Here is a 23,506-nt window from a genome sequence, read left to right as displayed (position 1 = left end):
TACAGAGCGCTGGTCGTCTGTTACGCGCACCATATACCTAAAGAGATTGATGGATTTAATAGATAAATGTGGTGTCAGATATTTAGTTTGAGCTGGGTTCCTTGGATATAAATTTCTCTAAATACTGAAGATTAATTCAGAGGCATTAATGTCAGTCTCAATTCTGATCAACCAGGACCAGCCGCCAAACAGTGGGGAATTAGTAGTGCTCATGAAAGGGCCTTTTTTAAGTTCGCCCTAAACACTCTCTGGCCTAGGGCTTACTTAACTACTAGTAGTAGTTAAGGAAGTAGTACTTGTAGTAGTACTAATAGTCAGACATGCTAACGTTGGAGCATATTTTAGAGCGTAGAGACACCAACCATTCCATACACTTTATCTTGACCAAACAAGAGCAAAGACACCCCCTTCCAAACCCTTTAAATGTCAAGGATCACTTTCTTCAACTACTGAACCTGACGCTTAATTTATGATAAAACAATCAAATTTTGAAGGGTTTTCCTCATGGTCAGTTGTAAATGATTCAATTGTAAGATCACTCTCCAGAATGTCTACAATCAATGGTGGGACATCCTAGGATTTTACTGGTTTCAGCTTTTTCAAAGTGTAATGCTGATTTACTATAAAATATACAGGTGAGAAAGCAGTTGCTGCTGACTCTGTGGCATATCTCTTGTGTGTGAAGTGTTGAAGCTGGTGATAACAGGACCTATATCTCACCTCCTCGTTATAATTTAGCTGTGGCTGGTGGAGAACAACCTTCCCAGTTCTTAATCAGCACCAGAAGACTGTAAACACATCGTACACCACGATCAGACTGCAGAGCTCATACCTCATAGTTCAGGAGAGTGAATTAAATTTGATTAGACTTAGATTTATGAGTAAGCTGTTGCTCGGATCTGGATCATGTTCACATACACACAAGACTCCGATACACAGATATAGACAAAGTATCAGTGCGACAACAGGGTGCTACAAAGATAGGATTCGTAAAATTGGAGAGAAAAGCTCTGGGCCTCCTTGGAGCAGATTCGTTTTTAAGACTCGAGAAGAATGCACAGGAGAACAATGTGCAATTCATAAATATACACATACACATACTGTAGAGCTAGGAATTCATTTACAACCAGCTCATGTTTGATGAATGTCAGTTCTTCTTCGCTCTGATACTCTTCTTCCAGATACAGAGCTGGCAAATAGTCTCTATTTTACAGCAATACACCTCACTGATTTCAAGATTTGCTTTGACAACTGGGAACTGCAGGGGGCAACTCTCCTCTAGCGTGATTTATTAGGAGGTATTTCACGCTAATTTACAGTGCATTAACAGTATAGTATGAGCTATGCACTGTATAATATCCAAACCTATTGAGGAGCATATATTACATCTCGATTGTGTTAAATTACCAAGATTAAATCAATCACAATAATTGTGTATTTAGAGAAAACACAAGTGACAGTTAAACATTACTGATGTCAAGGAGAAAGAAATGAATGCATCCTTTAATTTATCGTTCCTAATGTTGATGGCAGAACAATATTTTCTTATAACACAAGGGAGATGGATGCCGTAATATCAGAAGTTTTATAACACATTCTACTCTTTGTTGTAGTATGTGAATGGCTATTTTTATTTTTTACATGACGATATTCAACTTCACATTGCTTAACACTTGCAATAATGACCGTATTAATGTATAATTTATAACATAATGAATAATTTATATATTTTACTTCTAAGTTGACACATGGGTAACTTCCCTTTGTATTACATTAACAAGAAATCGTGGACTAAAAGTACTAAATTACTGACGTTAGTTTTCTAAAATCGGATTTACTTTACATGTATAGTAAAAATACAGCACTTCAGTATAACAGCTCTGGAAATCAACAATAAAACTACATTGAGTCTGACTGTCTTTATGATTTATAGCTTTATGTATATATTCTATAACATCCTTCACACAATCTATTCCTAATATCCGTAGTCTCATTAGTATGATTTTCCTGTATAGCAGACTCACATCATGCATTCACATGATGTCCACAGGGCACTCAGTTATTGCAACTGACCTTGTTTTTGTTTGCTCTAATATTGTATTTCTTCACATGTATTCCATGTGCATAGTGTTCTGGGCACCACCACATTATCTAACTCTTCTTTATGATGAGTCACAGGCCCAACCTTAGGCAACAGAGCTCGGAAAAGAGGGAGAGATGTGATTTGAATTCAGCAGCAGTCAAGAGGAGACGGAGGGAAAAGGGCAGTGTATTTTAAGATGCGTCTGTACCACTGGGTAGATTTGTCAGAAATCATTTAGAGATGCTCCAGTGGAAGACAAGAATAAGACATACCTGGAGAGTGTGAGTGTGTGTGAGTGTGTGTGTACAACTGAGATATCATGTTTGAAAAGTCAAATGTGATGATGTAACGGAACTTCCCAGAGTAACATATACAGTGCCTTGCATAAGTATTCACCCCCTTTGGACTTTTCTACATTTTGTCATGGTATAACCACAGATTAAAATTTATTTCATCGTGAGTTTATGTAATGGACCAACACAAAATAGTGCATCATTTGGAAGTGGGGGGAAATATTACATGGATTTCACAATTATTTACAAATAAAAATCTGAAAAGTGTTGAGTGCATATGTATTCACCCCCTTTACTGTGAAACCCCTAACAAAGATCTGGTGCGACCAATTGCATTCACAAGTCACATTTGCAAGTCACATAATTAGTAAATAGGGTCCACCTGTCTGCAATTTAATCTCAGTATAAATACACCTGTTCTGTGACGGACTCAGAGTTTGTTGGAGATCATTACTGAACAAACAGCATCATGAAGACCAAGGAGCTCACCAAACAGGTCAGGGATAAAGTTGTGGAGAAATATGAAGCAGGGTTAGGTTATAAAAAAATATCCAGAGCTTTGAACATCTCTCTGAGCACCATAAAATCCATCATAAGAAAATGGAAAGAATATGGCACAACCGCAAACCTACCAAGAGGAGGCCGTCCACCCAAACTGAAGAGTCGGACAAGGAGAAAATTAATCAGAGAAGCAACCAGGAGGCCCATGGTTACTCTGGAGGAGTTGCAGAGATCCACAGCTGAGGTGGGAGAATCTGTCCACAGGACAACTATTAGTCGTCTACTCCACAAATCTGGCCTTTATGGAAGAGTGGCAAGAAGAAAGCCATTGTTGAAAGGGATCCATAAAAAATCCCGTTTGGAGTTTGCCAGAAGCCATGTGGGTGGTAGCATCATGCTGTGGGGATGCTTCTCTTCAGCAGGTACAGGGAAACTGGTCAGAATAGAGGGAAAGATGGATGGAGCCAAATACAGGGAAATCCTTGAAGAAAATCTGATGCAGTCTGCAAAAGACTTGAGACTGGGGCGGAGGTTCATCTTCCAGCAGGACAATGACCCTAAACATACAGCCAGAGCTACAAAGGAATGGTTTGGATTAAAGAATGTTAATGTCTTAAAATGGCCCAGTCAAAGCCCAGACCTCAATCCAATAGAGAATCTATGGCAAGACTTGAAGATTGCGGTTCACAGACGGTCTCCATCCAATCTGACTGAGCTTCATCTTTTTTGCCAAGAAGAATGGACAAACCTTTCCATCTCTAGATGTGCAAAGCTGGTAGAGACATACCCCAAAAGACTTGCAGCTGTAATTGCAGCGAAAGGGGGTTCTACCAAGTATTGACACAGGGGGGTGAATACTTATGCACCCAACAGATGTCAACTTTTTTGTTCTCATTATTGTTTGTGTCACAATAAAATTTATTTTGCACCTCCAAAGTACTATGCATGTTTTGTTGATCAAACGGGAAAAAGTTTATTTAAGTCTATTTGAATTCCAGTTAGTAACAGTACATAATGGGAAAAAGTCCAAGGGGGGTGAATACTTATGCAAGGCACTGTATATGATCATTATATTTCTCCACATCACCCTGTCACTTAAGCATGTTCCCCTGCCTCATGTAAAGCAGAGTTAATTGATAATTCTCCTCCACAATCATGTCCACAAACCCATAAAAATGTGCAATAATTAAGATCAGTGTTAATGACATAATAAAGGCAGTAACACAGGACACCACATTTGTGCTATTTTGGCCAAACTTTTTATCCAGGGGGGATCATGCCCCCAAACCCCTTACCTAGCTTACACTAACAGGCAGTATACTCAATTTCCTTGTGGAGGCCTGTGATGTAAGAACGTGCAAACATCAGAACTGTCATTTGACTAGGGGCGTCCTTAAAAGCTGGCAGATCAGCCGACCTCAGTCTGTCACTTGTCAGACAGATGGCATAGAGCTACTGTAGGTGGATGGCAGGGTAGGAAGAACAAAAGGGCATTACTTCATGAAAAGGAACTAGTTTACAGTTTTTGCTTTGCCTTTAATATGAACAAGGATTTGTTTAGTTTAACTTTAATGACCCTTATACACTGTCGTACATTTAAACCAGTGGTAGACCTGAAACCACCTAACGCCTTAAATAAATCTACTCTTAACTAACAAACTACTAACTAACTGACTGCTAGCTATCACTTCCTATTTAGTGACAAGACAGGTATCGATCAAACTCTTGTGTAAATACCAGTAAGCATTTCCCCAAAATGTTTAACCATAATGATATAGTTTTTCTTTTTAAATACAGCAGAATACTTCTTCAGTGGATCTTTTTAAGGTTGTAAAATAATTTTGATGTAAAATATTTCATGAGACATCAACTCTTCCTCTTTCCTGACAATTGAGTGTGGACATTCTCTGGACAGACATGGCAGCAACAGGAAAATCCCCAGGGGCCTCATTTATAACCGTTGCGTACGCACAAAACGGGGCCTGAAGGTTGTGTACACTACTTCTCACGCAAAAGTTGGGATTTATAAAAACAAACTTGACGGGAGAATGTGAGCACTTCCACACTAACTCTGACCCATGCGTACGAACATTTTGGAGATGGGAAAATGACGATGCTGATGTGAGGTGGTGAACTGAGGCCGATTATTGATCCATTTCATCATTTACATTAAAACTAACAGCGTTATTTGTGCTTGATCAACATAACTGTTCCATAAGAGCCTTCAATTGAAAAATATATAAAACAACTTACAGCAACTTACATTCCTATACCATTAAACAGCAGAGTTCTAGAGCTGAGTTAGTAATAGTTTTTAATAATATTTTCCAACACTGTGCGTGTATCATCAGGGACGAGTGTGTGTAAAATCGCTGCAGTGAACCCGACTGTTCTGACTTTTCATAGTAGAAACCCATTGGTCAACAGGATAATTTAATATTCATTAGTTGCTTTGCATTGACCATTTGTGGTTGAATCTGGGCGTGTAGAGGGCGGACTTTGAGGGAGATTCACATATTTCCTTCAGGTGTGAGTGCGCACAGTTATATAAAATCAGATTTTTTGGGCATACGCCATTTTTGTCTTTTTCGCGCACGTACACTTTTAGTATGAATCCTCAAACCGTTTTATAAATGAGTCCCCAGAGCTCTCAGGTGAAGAGTGGTGCCTGTAGAGCGTGCAAGAAGCAGGGTATGTCGGCCCTTATCACCTAAAGCTCTTGAATCTTGCTTCTCATTTTCTTTTGCGTTAACACAAACAGAGTTCAGTGCATGTCCAAAAGCAGCTATGGTTTCCTTGTACAAATGTACCGTCAAGTTATTTTCCTCAACATAAGATTCATCCAGTTTTTCAAGGTTCAAACCTAATCTCTTTCTTGCATCTTTTCTTTGCACAACAGGAACAAATTAAGCCGAACTAGAGCATATTGTCAATCTCTATAGCCTTCCAGGCCTCTTTCCTACTTTAAGACTGAAGGAGGAAAAAGGAAAGACTGGCTGCACAGTGGAGTAAGTGAAGCGAGCAGCCGGCTCCGTGTAGGAGGCTGAAGAACGCTGGCGTGCCGTTGTCGCTGCTACCTTAGCCTTTGTGCGAATCCTGTGTAAAATTGAGTAGAACTGGCACCTTCTTCCCTCGGTCCTAAAACCCCCGCTCATGAAAATGTCTGTATGCTCTGACTTCTCTACAACTCTTCAACTGCCTCTTGAACTATATTTTTCGCAACAATTTGTTGAGAGGATGTTAGGAGTGGGAAACTGAAGGGCTTTTTAACAAGACGGCTCCGCCTCTGGTGCTCTCTACGATATACGCAACAGCCTTTTATATTGCATTCTCTGACACATGCAATCAGCTAAAGAGCCTGCTTAGAATGTCATAACTGCAACATGCCCGCTTCATGGTGATGCTTCATTTACTTCATTTTTCAAACTAAATAGTTCAGATTTTACACGAGTCATGCTTCCAAAAATAGTTCTTAGAGATTAGCATGAGTATAGGCCTGGGAAACTCTGTGCCATCTGATGTAAAGTAATAAATCAGAGTCAATGCCACATTGGGATACCTTTCAATGAAGAAAAGCTGGTGGCTTTTAGGTTTTAATAGCGCTCTGAGACTGCTCTATCTCCTCCTCATGCATTAAAGAGACCTGTAAAGTCAAGCTCATAAGAAGGTCTGCTGGCAACCACTCCAAGCTGTATCCAATAAAGTGAACATACAAAACAAGTGTCTGATGATGTGACCAACAATAGAAGACAGTAAATAAAACGGGGACAGTAAAACCTATGTTCTTATTACAAATCGTGACATAAAAACAAAACAATAAAAGGTCATGAATAAATGGTAAAAATGTTATCAGTGATGTATTAAAAACTGTATTTGAATACATTGAACAATTGCTTAATTATAACAGTTTATTTACTAGAAAAATACAGAGATATGTGTTGAATTGAGTTTTCCTCATATATCATGCCTTTTTTGGACTCTTTTTCACCCCTGAATATCTGATGGCTCGAAACAAGGTTCTTGTCTTTGTTACATTCTTTCAATAAAAATGTTTAAAGCGCCTAAATAAAAAAGTTGTTCCATTTGAATGGAGAAAATGAAAAACATTGTTTATGTTCATTTCGTTGCCACTGTAAAATCATCATTACTACAAGCAAAATGATTATATTCATCGTTCAAATATTATGTTGGGGGAGGAGAATACTACATTCAATCCAGTGAGCAATTTCCGCTTCCTTTTGTTCTTCCATTAGGCTTACGGTCGTCTCAACTTCCTGTAATTAGTCTGAATTGGTCCAGACCAGACCAAAGAAGGTAGGTGAAGCTTGTAACTGGCATTTTACATGTAAAATATAGATATGTAATGTTTTCTGGGTTTTTTCTATTTCTGTATATAAAAATGTATTACATTACTATGAAGATAAGTCCTTCATTTGAGCCATTTGGATTTTTGTTACCTTAACGCATGTCGCTGTCCTTAGATAACACTGAGAAACGGGCAGTCTCAGAAAAACTAAAAAGGTATGATTTATGTTTTAATGCTTCCTGCCAGATAAGGATGAGCTCAGAGCACATTAATCAAAAAAGCTCAGGCCCCACCGCAGTAATTCAGCCACTGCACTTTTCTACGATCACAAAAATGTCACGGTGGTCAGCAAATGGGCTCGGATGCAATGGCAGAGGGAGATAGTCGTACATGCTGCATATCTGACTCCTAACGGATGGCTGTTTGAAGCCATTTTGTCTGGATACTATCTGTCATTATGTAAGATAAGGAATCATCTGAGCCACGAGAATGAAAGCACAGAGAGAGAAAACTCTGCACGGCTACACAGGCGGACTGTCTTTGAGATGGTTCACCCCTCAATGAATTTCCGCACTTAACAAACACATCCAAGAACCCAGAGCTGCTGTGTCTGCTGCTATTTTCTGCTGGCCCTCAGATATACAAAGAGAGTTACAGTAGGCATTACAAATAGCTGATATTGTCCAAATACATATCAAAAATTTAAATAAACAGCAGCTTCGCTTGCAGCAATGTGGATGTGGTCTTCCCGTGCTGTGATGGTGCTGTTGATGTTTGCGTTGTTTCCCCCTGGTTGAGCAGTGTTTACCCCCTGGATGACATTGAGAACTGCTGCTGCTGCTCTGCTGCTGGTGTTTCAATGTGAGTAATGAAATCAAACGTTAATTTGACTCTTCTTCAGCATTCACCCCAGGTCAGGGATCTCCTGGGGCACCAGCTGCTGCACCTTGCTAAGCTGCAAACCATCCATCCAGCAAGAAAACAGGCAGAGAGGGGGAATGAAACATGGGAACATAGAGAGAGAGGGAGAGAGACATAGAAAGAGGCAGAGTAAGAGTGAGAGTGAGGTCGTAATGAGGGAGAAGAAGGCCAAAGGGCAAGGAGATATTTGTGCTTGAATTGGACATGGAAATGTATCATATGCCAGGGACTGCAGTATAAGCACATGATCATTGTAGTCTTTGCAGAGGACTGTGATCTCAACATTTTTTAGAGCTAAAGTAATTAATCAATTACTTCATTTGAAAACAACAACCATGCTATCATTTTTGGGCCAAAATACCAAACATTCCCTGGTTTCAGCTTCCAAAATGTGAGGATTTCTGTCTACTGCCACAGTAAACTGGATATAGTACTTCTGGGTTCTGAAAAGTGAACACGACAATCTTTTGGTTGTTCTTATTTGCGTATCATGCCAGTTCTGTCAGATATGTGGGATGCACAACTGAGAAATGTATCTGAAACACTTCCTGCACAAACGCAATAAGAATAATGAACCAAGAGCACTTATCACTTTTGTGCCTTTACTGCTGTTCCACACTAAAAGAGTGTTTTGAAAGTATAAATTTAACACCGGTATTGAAAAAACCCAAATGACACCTTACCCTAGTTGTAAGTCGATTTAACTGTCACTCTCTCTCATTTTGCATCAATTCACTAACTTAACCTAAATATAGCCTGTTGAATTTTTGCAAGGTTTTAAATAGTTTCACTATAAAAGGTTCATGGCGTTATGTTTTTGTTGGGGCTGTGCGTGGTTATTTGTTCTTTTTCGCCATTACTGGCTTTCCGAAAACTGATGCAAGAAGCGTTTTCTTCCTCCGCACTTTACTCCTGTCTCTCCCTCACATTAGACATTGATGCCTCCCAACCGCTTCTTCTGCAGATGCAAAGACACATGGACTAACACACACAGTAGCAATCATTTGTTGCTACAGCTTAAGGAGGAATTGGGTTGGTGCTTTGTGTGGAGGTGATAGCTCTCTGTGCTAATGCAAACGCAGCAGAAAGGCAGCAAAAATTGGATTTCATCAAGGCCAGAATTGAGATTGTGATGTTATTAATCAGAGAGAACTTCTACAAGCACTCAACACACCAAGGCAACTGAAATATACAACCAGTGAGATGTATTCACATCTGCTCTGAGTTTATGAACGCGAATATGAACATCATCAAAAATACACAGTGTTTATTCCGAGGATAAATCTGTCACCACTCCAGAGCTGTTTCAATGGAGAGAGCTGGGAGCTCTATACCCCTCCCTTCATCACTCTGTCATCTGGCCACAAGTGATGTAAGCACTAATCTAAATCGACAGCCACACACAAACCTGCTGCATATCTCACTTCATGGATTAAGAGACCAAAGTGGGAAAAGGATGAAAAATAAAGTGAGTCAGATGATTGAAGTGATCACTTGAGAGCCTTTGGTGTGATGGAATAAAAAAAGTATAATAAAAACAAGCAGAAAATAGTCAGGAAGCCTTCCATTCTGAGGAGTGGTGAGGTTCGGCCTGCTACCCCCAGCAAGGGTGAAAGCTCTGCTTTGAAGTTGGAAATGGAGCCTGGAATGTAATCCTGTAAAATATAGTTCTAACTAAAGCTGCATCAAAATTTCATTAACCGGTGGCCATGGCCTGCTGTCTCACTTTCACCAGTTTCCCTTGGTGACATTCAACCCCTGTACATTGATCTGATATGTGAGGTAGTAAATATTGGGAAATTAAGGCTTCTAACAAACAGAGATACATAGTGGTTTCATTCTTTTGCACTTCAATGATAATCTTATTGAGTGGCTTTGGCTCAGCTGTAAATTACTAAATGAGTGAAATATTAAATTACCTCAAAGCGTCAACACTTCACATGCAAAAATATACAATAATATTTAGCCACGGTTTTGTGTTATAAGTCATGTGTACATGTGCATGAATTCTACTCCTGCTGGCGTATAGCATTTGCTTTTGTCTTGCGGCTGGCAACCACAGAAAGGTCACAGCAACAACAGGAGAGAGCAGAAGCAAACATGTGACCAGTGTAAACACTGATCATGTCTGCTGTTTCTGTTTTTTCTTGCAGATTTATAGCCTGCTTCTCCTTCTCAGATGGAGAAGGGTGGGGACACATAACACATTATCTGCCTCGAAGAGAAAACATGCAAACCAATTCCTTAAAAAAACATGACCTTTATGCTATTGGGGTTTTTTATGTCTCTGTGTGTTTATGATGTACTGTAAGTTTATGAGGTAGGTAGATCCTTTGCCTGAACTCATCCCCTTATCCCCAACCACTCACTTTGATAACCTATAGTGCCAGAGAATGGGGCCTCATTAATAAAGAACAATATGGACTGGATGTACAGGCATACAGGGGACACATGACATGTACTGATTAAACATTTATTATTTACCCTGGTAAAAAATTAATACACCCAAATAGAGTTTCACAGGCTAATAACCACATCATATCTGCCTTTATTTCTGTAAGTGCAGATAGATATATAAATGTAAAAACTATGGTAATCATTATCATCAATCAACAATGGATCAAATCACGTGTAACGTAAAAGCAGTCTCTTATAGTGACAAACCCCGACTATATAGGCTTGACTCCATAGTGAGGGTTATAGTCTAGTCTTTCATATGAATGCTAACTGCTAGTGAACCTTTTTTCATGATTTTTTCTTGATTCCATCCACTTAGGTTCATTATTACTTGTGCACAAGTAGACTTTTTTTTTGTATTACTAGTATAGCACGCACAAATCTCTGAACAAACTATGTGGTCAAGTTGGATTATGGTTCATCTCTAGTATCATTGTTTAGGCTTTGTGTGGAGTAGGGATGTTGGGATTAACCCATTTTACGATAACCGCATTTCATAACCGTAACAATAGTAAAAACTACGATATCTAACTATGGTGTCCTGCCACTCGCGAGTCACATAATTTGTGTGTGCGTCGTGCAGTGAGATCTCTTCTCGCAAGTCATGTTTTGTGTGTGCGGGTGTGAGCCACTGAAACGTTAGTTGAGAAAAGGGAACTGATGTAAGAGCCTTATTTCTACCAACGCTGGCCAAAAAAAACAGCGAGAGGAGAAGTCCTTGTTTACTTTCGGTTTCTGACCAGTTGAAGGAGTGTTTTGGCCCAGATATCTGCTGTCTACACTGGAAGCCTCAAAATACTGGCCGTTGCCCCCAGAGGCTCATTGGTCGATAGCCAATGGGCTCTCAGATTTGATTACAGGTAATATAGACATCAGGTTTTAAAAGGGAAAAGAAGATGATATCGCTGGTGCATTTATATTTGATACTGTTCTCTGTCCATCATTAAATGCTAAATAGATACTTAGTGATTTTACGACTGCTGTATCTAAGTTAAATTTATTTTTATGGAAACTAAGGTAGTGAAAAAAAATCCTTTAAAATCTCATCTTTTGAAACATCACTAGTGGTTCAAGGGTGGTAGTGGATAATTCTGTCCTCTATGCCAAATAGTGCAAAGACTACTCTGGTAACCTTTTGATTCCCCTCACAGCTCCAACACACAGGTCAGAGTAAAACACAAAACAAAAGAGTGAAATAGGTCAGGGCTGCCATTTTGCAGCATATTTTCATCAGAACACAGACGTGAACTTTAGTCCGATTAAAGTGGGAGGATACAATCTGGCATGAAAGTTGCTCAAGTGCACTCGAAATGTTCAGAGGCCATGTGTTTTTGACAGGCACAATATACATCTGCACTTGTCATGGTGATGATGATAAGAGGTGAGTGGGGCCAAGATTTTAACATTACCCTACAGTAAACCGTGACCTTGCATAACCCCCAACACATCCAGCAAAAGGCATCATCTCCTCCAGGAAACTGAGCAACTGTGATGCTGCTCAGTCCAGCGGCTCAAGTGCTCAGCTGGCGGTCTGCACGTCAGACAAGAGCTGTGATTTTTTATCTCTGGCCAATGATTATCGAGTGACGCTCTGTACATCTCCAAGCCAAAAATCACAAACCCTCTTTAAATAGGATGCAAAATCAATGGAGCGGTAGAGTCAGTCAAATCAGCTGCCTTCAATCAATGAGAATTTAGACTGACAAGTGCATGTGAAGCAGACAAGGCAACGTGGAAGGTAAATCCAATAACACAGTGACCTTTAACATTATTAATTTATTAAAAAGATGGCGAAATAATTGAATTCCTGGAATGTACACATGGCAGTACTATGTGTGTTCACATACACAAACAGTGACACATACAAGATGTTTTCCTCCACATTTACTCAGTCTCACTCTGCTCAGGCCCATGAAGAAACAGAAGGATTAATGTGGCCCTTGACATTTGATACCTCCCATTTCCCTGTGTCAGCAGAAAGACCCTCTCGTCATCACTTTCCTGCAGAGTTTAACAGTCCTCAGGCTCCAATACTGATGCGGTCACTTTCTATGTTCAGGCCCTGCCACATCGAAGGCTGGCTGATGAACATGCTGCTGACGTCTGCGTTTTTTAACTAAGCAGCGGCGGTGCAGTCTAACCTGGACATCTCTGGCCAAAAGAGTGATTATATATCCACATTGTTCTTACAGGCTTTTTTGTTGAGTGAGTTCTCACCAATACCAGAGTGTAGGTGCGAGGACCAATAGTTTAAAAAGTCCTTTCTAAGGCCTGCATATAGATACTGATGCCATTTGTTATACAGTGTTTAATTTCAGATATATTATGTCAAACACTTTAATCCAACATCTGCAGATGGACTCACAGTACACATCACCTGAATGACATGTACAAATGAGCAAAGAACAGGCTTGAGAGTTGTGTTCATATAACCCATAGCCCCCTCCCATTGGGTATGTAAATGTATTTATTACCCTCCTGATGTCTTATCAGGGTGGGAGCTATCCTGCCTTCATGTCTCTGTGGAAGACCCCTGGAGTGAGACCCCAGATGTGAGATCCCAACCATTTGCAACGAGACACCATAAAGTTAAGGCTTCAAGAGGCCATAAAGTACAAGTCTCTGAGCAATAATCGTAAACCTAAAGTTGCCCTTTTAGATAAGCAATCTGGTCAATCTTCCACATACACGTCTGCTCATGCAACATCACATCCACAAATCCAAAATGTCCATTCCAGTTATCTTCAGTTTAACATAATGAACACTGTACACGTCTTCACTAAGATGGTTAAAATCCTACTGAAGATATCAATATTGTGACTGTAACAGACATTCACTAATTAGTTTTTAACATATGCATAACCTGACATACAATAACTCAACAATGCATAGTCCAGCCTGACGTAAAGTATATTTAATTACAAAATCCTCAGACACAGGTGTTACTGCCACACTGTTGCAACACTCCTCAAGGTCAGTCCAAGGTGAGTTGGTGTGCAGCGTTGGGATGGCAGTCAGTTCATAATGATTGGATCAGCAGGCCTTTGGAGGGGGAGTTAACACATCCCAGCATGCACTCTGCTCCCCAGACACCATTCTCTTCCCACTGCATACATAAGTAATCAAGTGCAAGGCCCCTTGATGTTGATCAGCAGCTCAGAGCGACAGTCAGATATCTAATTACTCCTTATGAAGGTCAGGAGAAGTGGGGAATCAATGTCACATCTGATATTTTGTTGAGAGTGTAATTACCAACATGCCATTATAAGCTTAACTGTCACGATGAGGATGTGGCATATTGATCAGTGTATAGTTGAGGGCAGAGGTGCAGGTGCATGTGCCACGATGCATGGCATAATGGTCCAAGAGTATACCAAGGACAAACTGTGCATATAATGAGTGTGGCATTATTATAAAGGTGTTTACTTTGTTCATTGTGTGCACTGTTTGTGATGAGTCATCCATAGCTACCACAGGAAGGCACCTTTCCACAATGTGCTCTCTCATTATAATGAGAGACACTGCACTGTATATTCAGCACACTGCCTCACCACAACGCAGCAGAATACTTACTCCTAAACTTCACAAGTGGAAAAGCTTTAGATAGATTTGGTGAAAAACTATCTTCGGCTCCACCATTTTGCCAATAATGAGTCCAACTCACATTGTGGTAATTTCATTACAGTGCCCACTGAAAGCAATTACTGGTCCGGTGGTGACACCTTCACGCTGTCTCTCCAACATCTCTGGCTGAGCTACTCCTGGCATGACAGTTATTTCCTGTTCCTGTCGCAGCACTTTCTAAAAACAGCTGGGAGAAACCGGTTCTGAAACATGGCTGACAACCAGGGGTGGCAAATGAATTACTCTTTGTGACAGTCATCTAAGCAAACGCCTCCACAACCCAGAGGATAATGCTAAGTGACTCCAACTGGACACCTGGGGTCAAATTGAGGCTGTTGTTGTAGAAAAGTTCTAGAGCTTTCGGAAACCTGAATCCCATGTAGCTATAAATTCGCCGACAAAACTTTACTACAGACAGAAATCTATGCAAGCAGGAGGATAATATAAATTGTCAATACTTAATAATTACATGTTCTCAGAGCCAAAACCCAACAGCTGTGTTATGTCTAGAGGGTGTATCCATGTAGATGGTCTGTATTTATAGCGCTTTTCATCTTCATGACCACTCAAAGCACTTTACAGTACAGTTTTGACACCCACCCATTCACACACACATGCAGTGCATATATGTGCAGCACTTTCTCTATCACACATCATTCATACACTGCCGGCACAGCTGTCAGGGGACATTTGGGCTGCAGTATCTTGCCCAAGGACACTTTGGCCTACGGAATGGGGGCAACGAGCATCGAACCGCCAACCTTCTGGTTAGACAACCCGCTCTAGCTCCTTAGCCACATCTGTCCGTAAATGGCATACAGATAAAAAAGAAGGGAAGAGAGTAGATTGGAATAAATACTCTTAGTCAAATTGCTGACAACATTCATCTAAATCTTCATCTGAATCCTTGTCAACCTACAAATCTGACAGATGACAAAAAGAGACAGAAAATGATTCCTGTGCAAAAGTTGCAATAAGAATATCCAGAGTCAGCAGTAATAGCAATAACCTGTTTATTTAATATGGTCTGAATATTTGTCGCTTTGGACTTTATACTGACTGTAAACATACCCACACAGTTTCTCCTTTTAGAGGGTGAATTAAGGCAAATGTTGATAATCTGTGTGCTGAGAAACTGGGTTTAGTTGAGGATTAAACTGTGCACTTGATCATGAACATGTGATTTACATACCCTCCCTTATATCTTCATTACATAACCCTAGCCCTCAACCATTACCAATGTAATGGTTGAACTCCAATAACTTGTGACCAAAAGCATTCAATAATGGTTAGTTAATAGTGCTTCACAGGCTTTATTGATTACCATGTCTGCACTCCGAGCAGAAAGCCACAGGCACAGGACAGCACATTGATGATACGTCTAAAAGATAAGGTTGTTTTTTCTAAATTAGGACCACAATGTTTGGCTGACAAATGTGAAGCAAACCCAGAAGCTACAAAACTTTAGCTTATGCCATGGGAAGCAATTTATATTCACTTTTCATTTGTCTTTGACTTTAATATACATTTCTTTTTTTAAATCCATGAGCTACATCCATGACAAATAGATAAATGAATATAAAAATGGTCCTCAGCACAGATGAGACTGTCACAGCTGCACAGGATGCTGTAAACCGACGTACACAATCTCTCTTAAATCACATTATTTCTTCTGTGGTGGTGGAAAACATTAAGTGCACCAGAAACCACAACTGTAGTTTTGTGCTAGTTACCAGATACCCCTACCATCGAGAACACAGCTAACATGAGGTCCATTTCATCTTATGGTTGAGGTTGTGAATACATGTTGTACATTTAACCACCTTGCATAACTCCCACCAACTGGAGCAGGCATGATAGCAGGCAGAAGAGGATATGGCAAGAGATGGATTAAATAAGTAACGAGGATAGAAGACAGCACTCATTACATTACAGTAACATTATAATGAACACAATACAATGCCACTCAGTAGAGTGCATACCTGTAACCAAAGCCCAACAGTCTACTTAAACTAAAAACAGATTTTAATTCACTCGATCCAGATTCTATTTGGATCTGCACTAAAGAAAAAAAGAGGTAAAAAGCAATCAAGGCCAAGATATGCTGCCCTCTCAGTTTACTGAGACTGTTCATATTATAAGAGAAAACTACAAAAGTCAGAGGCACAAATGCTTATGTTTTGGATTTATATTGCGCTCCTCTGTTCCACATTTCATTCAAAATAAAAGGTTAAGATGTTTGACTAATTAAATTTGAACGACAGACTTCATTACACTCTTGCCTTGTAGGAACAGTAAGTGATGCTAGAGATGACTCAAGGGAACCCAAGAGGAAAACCAATATTAATAACCACAGATCAAGCCACAGCAGCACATAGCAGTCTCTGACTGATGCACAGATTTCCTCAGCCACTTTGTTTCGTTCAGCAGTTTGGAGAGAGAGAGAAAAAAGATGCTTTGTTTCATATTCAGCAGAAATTTGAATGAGCTTTGAATTTCAGGATGGCAGCCTATTACAGTCATTTTGAGCATATCCGTGTCATCTCCTGTGCTGACACAGCTCCCCTGAAGATGGAGAGCTGGCTTGGTCTAATCATCTCCTCACCCACAGTATGATGATCACACACACTGCGAGGAGGCAGGTGGATGCATGCAGCATTGTGACAGCGCTCAGTCCTCAGCACATTATGATATGCTAACCGAGTCCTCACTCCTCCTGTAAACACATCCCTTTAATCTTAAAGCGATAGCTCACCCAGAAAGGAAAATTCACTCATTATCTACTCACCACTATGCCGATGGAGGGGTGGGTGAAGTGTTTGAGTCAACAAAACACTTTTGGAGTTTCAGGGGTAAACAGTGTTGCAGCCAAATGCCAAGGTGCATTCAGGGACCGTCAGAAATGTTAATACCGGTGGACTTTTTGCCTTAAAAAGACTTCTCAGTAATGGATGGACCCAATGTTTTCTTTTTCTAAATCAAGAAGTCAGAGGACGACAACATCATCCTCCATTAACTCCCCTAAAGCAAATATTCAGAACAAATAGAACAATAAAATGTACCAGCTTCGGTGTGCAACATTTCTGTGCTTGAGGATGGATGACAGATTCCATGAAACGCATGTGAAAAATACGGACCTGGTGTGCAAGGACCTATAGGCCCCATTCAGACCTGGTATCAACATCCATCATCAGGGATCCGTCGACAGCTCTAAATGTGAACTCCCCTAAGCCGCTTTGAGACCCGATCACTCCACACCACTTCCATAGATGCTCCAGGATGCATGTGTCAACCTTCTATTAGCTGTGCTAATGCAAATATGAGGCCATATTGTCAGTCCGCCTACTCAGCTAACATGTCTCTATTTTTACACTTCTCAGTGATCAATATGATATATTTATTTTATGGCCAACGCCGCTATGTCAACATTCACTGCCACTTAATCATTTACTTTTGTTTTTTTATTGATCATTTTAAATGAATAAAAGTCAGATCTGACGACAAGAGGTCAAACAAAACGCATATGTAGATACTCTGATGCCAGGTGTGAACTGAGAGCTGTGACTGGATCACCTGAGATGGGTGTTAAGACCAGCACTAAACAGGGCCTTTCTCTTGACATCTTCTCCTGACAAGCAAAATAAACCTAATACAGCTTCTTTGAATATCACAGTGAAGCCAAAGGAGCGATCAATATCTGAACCAATGCAGTGGCGACTCCTCTGTGTCAGTGTACATCAGGAGTTGAGGTGACTGTCAGTCTAATCACGGCAAGTGGTTCTCTCAATGTAGATGCCATCAATACGAAGGCCTTTCACATCTACATATAACAACCGAGTTACAGCAAACAAAGGCCCCATGGACCAATTGTGAGGACATCTAGAGCTTAACACGCCTTCCCGTAATGAGTGTCACCTACTACTTTCAATGAAAAGTCCCTAGATGCCACTAGATTATGTCACATGTTAATTTGCACACTAACAATACCCCATCGTAACTACTGTATTTACATATTGTGAGTTAAAATTACATTACTCAAATAAAAAAATGAGCTAAAATAAAGTTGAATTAATTCAAACTAGAGATATCGGGCTGCAGATTGGTGGACTGAACATTCAGCTGCTCCCTGATCACAGTCAGCGACATTACAGCACACTCACTTCAAAGTATCATCAACTCTTCTCATAAGTTTAACTTATGGAAAAAGTTGTCATGTGTCTTAAAATGTTCCAAATCTGCCAGTTTCACTAGACTCTTATCTTGTATTTTTGACATATGCAGATATCATTATTTTAGTAGGAGAGTGCACTAAACTGTTAACCCTAACAGTTTGTTCCTTTATCAAAAATAATATTAAGGATGTCATTTCTGGTTAATAGTACCGCCTGTCCATACATATTAAATGATATTTCACCATTTCAATTTTTCATTTCCTGTTGAAATAAACGTAATTTCCACTCAGGACCTCCCTTAAGGTTATGTGGCTATAGGCTGTTTAAACAAAATTAGGTTTTAAGGGGAAATGACTACACATTATACACCTTATTGATTTAAATGAACTCTTCTATTAGAATTCAGGAATTAATTGGCCAAGAAAAACTAATTTGTGTCATCAATGGGTGAACAAATTCGCTGTTCTCTGTAATGTATTCAGCACTACAAATACAGAGGGATAAACCCAAGTGTTCCACCTCTTATTAAAGCAACATGAAAGAAAGAAGCAGACACACTTTCTTTCGATCCAGCTTACACAGACTGGATGAGCAATGTGACTACTTCCAACCTACAGTCCACATCCAGAAAAGCCAAACTGATAAATGATTTATGCAGACGCTACCACAGGCCACATTAAATATACAGAATGTACACACAAGCAAAGAACACTGTAAACTGGGCCTCCTCAACTTACAAAGAATGAATGGGTGTATTTACAATTCAGTTTGAAGCTTTATCTCTATTTAGAAATACAGTAGATAGATGTATCAATTAAGGTGTGTGGGTAAAGATATATAAATTCTATAATGTATATATACAGTTGCGTCCAATAGTGTGAGATCATGTTTTCTTTAGACTTTTGGACCCGAGTATATAAATATATTAACATGGACTTTACACTCAAGAGATAATGACAGAGAATGTAATTTGTGTCGTGACTTGAACATCAGCCGATGTCACATCTTCTCACATCCAAAATCATTTGTGGAACACAGCTGACGACAAATGTCAACCGTCATCAACAGAAGCCATTTTGAAAAGCCCTGAGATTTCTGCCAGATTTCTTTTTTAGAGTAGATGAGAAGTGTCATTGTGCTGACCTTTTGGTGCTGAACATCTTGGCAGCGTCTTCTTTCTCCTTCTCAGTGGCTCTGGGAGGGTCAAGGTTTGATGTTGACTTTTCAAACCTGCAGGAAGCACACACACACACAGACAGGGGACAGAAGGAGATAAGAGTGAGATTTTCAGCATCACAGTCGAGTTGCCCTCAAGTTGTCCGGATGCCTTGGCCACGCTGACCTCAGCAGCCTCCATTAGCCGGCCTCCAACTGAGCGAGAAAAATTGACTGGGCATGGCAGGAGGCGGCGGGCAGAGTGTAACTCAGCCAACACGACAAAGGCAAAGCCCGGAGTCACATGGCAGCTTTAATAATTATTTGGTTTTACCTTGCCCCAACAGCAGCCATTAAAAAAAATGAATATAATCAATTAGTGCTGAAGCTCAGCTGGAGCTATGAGGAATAATTAAAATCCAATTAAAAAGGAGGAACGACATATCTGCTTGTGTTGACAAATATTACATGCAGAATATTATTGTGGCACAGTCTCTGAATGGATAAATCCCCACCCAGGGTCTTTCTCTATAGGTCTAATGCTATACCTACCAGCTGTATAATAGCTGGGAGTTAGCCTCTGCTCTTTTATGTAAAGGTTATCAGAGACTGTGGAGGAGGGGCTGGAGTAAAAGAAGATGGGGTTCAATTATTAATGCCAAGGTCTGTGCAGGCCTCACTTCTCACCCTCTCCGGTCTGTAATGAGATGAGTGGAGGGCCACAGGGAGGGAAGCAAGGAAAGAGAAGGAGAATGGGGTGATTAAAGCTCCCGGCTCAGTCCTATCAGCCTACTTCTTCCCTCCATCACTTAGACGAGCATGTGTGCTATACACACCATCTCATTTGTAATATGGAGTAAGAGCAGGGAGCAGAGGAGAGCTGAATAAGCAGCCATAAAAGGTTAACAAAGTTAACACTGTGACACTGGAAACATCTGATAATTCATTCAGGTGACATGGAAACCGCAGATGTACTCACTTCTGTAAGTAATCTCACAGTGCAGAGCAGAAGCCAACTGTGTACCTTCCATGATACGCAGAGGATAACAGCACAGGCAAGCTGCCACAAAGAGGCATTAGCTCATCATATCATGTTTGGCGGACTGTGCTTGTGGCCGAGGAAATATCTGAACTACAGTCTTCAGTTGAGATTAATTGTAGTTACAGTGTATTACTTCCAAAGATATTACGTATGTTTGAGAATGCAATTGGCTGGATTAAGGTTAAGAGCAGTCTCACTTCTAAACACAAGAGTCTAAAACACTGATGTTTAGCAGGTAGTTAACCTGTTAGACAACTCAGCTCAAGGTTTTACCATGCTAATTTATTAAACTCTCAGTAAAAGCTGAGGTTGATGGGATTAATGTGCAGGTATATGCTCTTGAAATTAAACATATAACCTAATGAGCTAACTAAAAGTTCCATTGTATAAATGATCCGTCTCCAACTGAAATTAAACAGTTTTTCAAGTCCAAGGAGTTTATATACTATAACTCCCGTTTGTTCGTTTGTTTATTAGTTGGTTGGTTAAGCAGCAGGAGATTCTCCCCTCAGATGCATTCACAACAACAGAGGTTGTCTTGCAGAGGCAGAATGTAACATATTCATTCTGCTGCGGATGTCAGGTGTTTCTGTTTACAACACATCGCCACAAGCGTCTGCCTTATCACCAAAAGCTCTCTTGACATTTTCTCTGGTGTCTTTTATGTGTATGGCTCTGCTTTTTCATCCTGAGATATTTGTATCCTTTTTTTCCATTTTAGCGTTTGTCGCGTGTTAGAGATTTCATCAACACACCCACTCGAACGCGGACAATCCTGTGGAGGATCTCCTACTGTTTTGTAGGGGTATGGTCGGACAAAACTCCACAGAAAGTCCTAAGACTCTCACTACATTCAGACATACAGCCCTTCCATGTGAATGTCCTGCAGATATCAGCATTGTTCCTCAGCAGGATTATACAAAAACTGCTAACCAAAACTTGGAAGGATGGGACATGGGCCCAGAAAAATAACCCATTCAATTGTGCTGTAGATCCAGACAGATCCAGGAGCAGGTCCAGGAATTTTAATTTGTGAGATTTTGTAAGACATTGTGAAATATACACTATTTTGAACATTGACAGATTTCGTAGGGAATAGTAAGTGGATCTTGATAGGACTGATATTTATGAGTGTGTGCAATTTTGTGCAGCTTGATTGAATTTAAGGGGACTGTCGGGCCTTGGTGGAGGTAAACGCTCTACTGAGAGCCATCCTAGTTTCATGCCACAACATAAATATCTGCTGTGTAAATCCCGTTCTGTGACCTTTTCTTGAGAGAAAATATTAGAAACTAAATAGGAAAAATTTACAAGGGGATATTAATTTGCACCGTAGTGATAATTGTCAGATGAAATCTATTCAGCTACTAACATCGGTTTGGAACATGGCAAAACGCAGTGGCTCCCAAAGCGTCTTGTTTGAATAATGTTTTTCTTCTCTTTTAAAAACATGGTGTGCAGGTTGTTGTGCTAATGCGCCATTTAAGACTGAGTGGCCTTATAAAAATCTGCTGCAATTAAGGTGCTTTTTAAATGCCACTTTCTAGCAGAAAGGCTTTAGAAAGTGAGTATAGACAGTGACACAGTCCCTGGAGAGAAGAGGCTGTGGTGGAGGAGTGCGTCAAGCACAAGACTTTAACCCACAAGACTGAGATCTTACTCGTATGTGAGATCAAAAATTGATATTGACTTTTAGACTTTGTGACTCCTTATTCTTATCCTTATTCAGCTTTCAGTTGCAGATCCATTGAATTCAGGCTACAAAACACATGGTGGGGCAAGAGGAAGTTTAAGGAGCACTAACATCACTTCAAGACCATGGCTGTGTCTGAAATCACCCACTCAATCCCTACTTCACTATATAGTGCCTTCTATTGAACACTATGTAGTGAGCTTATCTGGAAAAAAAAAAAAAATTGTCATTTGTGAGTAATTTCAGACAGTGCCCATGAATTTAAAGATTACATGCAATCCCTGCAATTGATGGTAAAATGTATCGGTTTGGACCCAAACAGCAACATTCCCATCCTAGGAGAGAGTTTCCATGTTGGACAGTAGTACATCACATCTCAACAGGCTGTTATTATACGTTTAAAACATTCGATGCAATCACGCCAGCAGCGAAACATTAACAAGATGAATGCATCACCATAAAAGGCTGCAGGTACATGCACAGTTAAAGCCAATTATTATAAAATATTTCATTTCATTAAAGCAAACTGTTTATCTAATCTGAGGGAAAATTCTGAGCCCAGGGAATTGAGAGGGATAATTTTGCACAATTTCCTTTTCCATTCATCACATTGTTGCAGGGTTTTAAAATGATCACACAGAGTGCTCACCAAACCCAGGACGTCCCTCAGAAAAAATACTAACCCTCAGTCTCAATCAAGAAGCAAGACAAAAACTGAAAATGCACTTATTTGAAATTATATGAGGACAAATTCACTTTTAGAACAAACCAAAAAGTTCAGTTTTAAAGCAATACAGAGTAAAGAGTGAAATGCAACTTCCACCAGAGCTGAGAAAGTAAAGGATCCTTAAGGAAAGTGACTTCAAAACATGAAATGAACCCAAAGACTTTTCTATGACATACGTACGTCCTGTCATCATCACCTATGAGGGCTGAGGATACCTATACTTGACACAGCTGTGTGTCTGATGTTAGCCTGTTGTCAATTTAGCTGTTGTTTTCGCTTATTCTTAGTGATGGTTTTTCCATTAGAATAGAGAAAATAAATAAACATGTTCACCAAGTTTATTTAGTTGCCTCTGTTATATTATTATCATATAACTACTGTTAAATGAACGTCCTTTTGGTTCAAACATTACAGAGGCTGCACATGATCCAAACCATGGTTTGTTTGATCTGGATCAAGACCACCTCATTTGGTCTGATTAAACTTTGATCTGTTGGTCTGGACCACAGTCCATGGCACCTTTCACATCTGT

At 40.0% G+C, this 23,506-nt stretch overlaps 1 protein-coding gene across 1 annotated transcript in view; it reads right to left on the bottom strand.

The window, feature by feature from the left end:
• The window catches only part of oxr1a (oxidation resistance 1a), a 159,345-nt gene that overhangs the window by 124,776 nt on the left and 11,063 nt on the right, over positions 1–23,506 (bottom strand). Inside the window, 1 exon segment of the mRNA XM_034611914.1 lies at positions 19,501–19,587. Within this exon segment, the coding sequence (XP_034467805.1) occupies positions 19,501–19,517 (17 nt within the window). The 5' untranslated portion in view covers positions 19,518–19,587.

The sequence above is a fragment of the Hippoglossus hippoglossus genome, chromosome 16 (assembly GCF_009819705.1).
Source record: "Hippoglossus hippoglossus isolate fHipHip1 chromosome 16, fHipHip1.pri, whole genome shotgun sequence".
NCBI classification, from domain to species: domain Eukaryota; kingdom Metazoa; phylum Chordata; class Actinopteri; order Pleuronectiformes; family Pleuronectidae; genus Hippoglossus; species Hippoglossus hippoglossus.
Note: the sequence above shows the minus strand (reverse complement) of the source record. Positions and strands in the feature narration are given on the sequence as shown.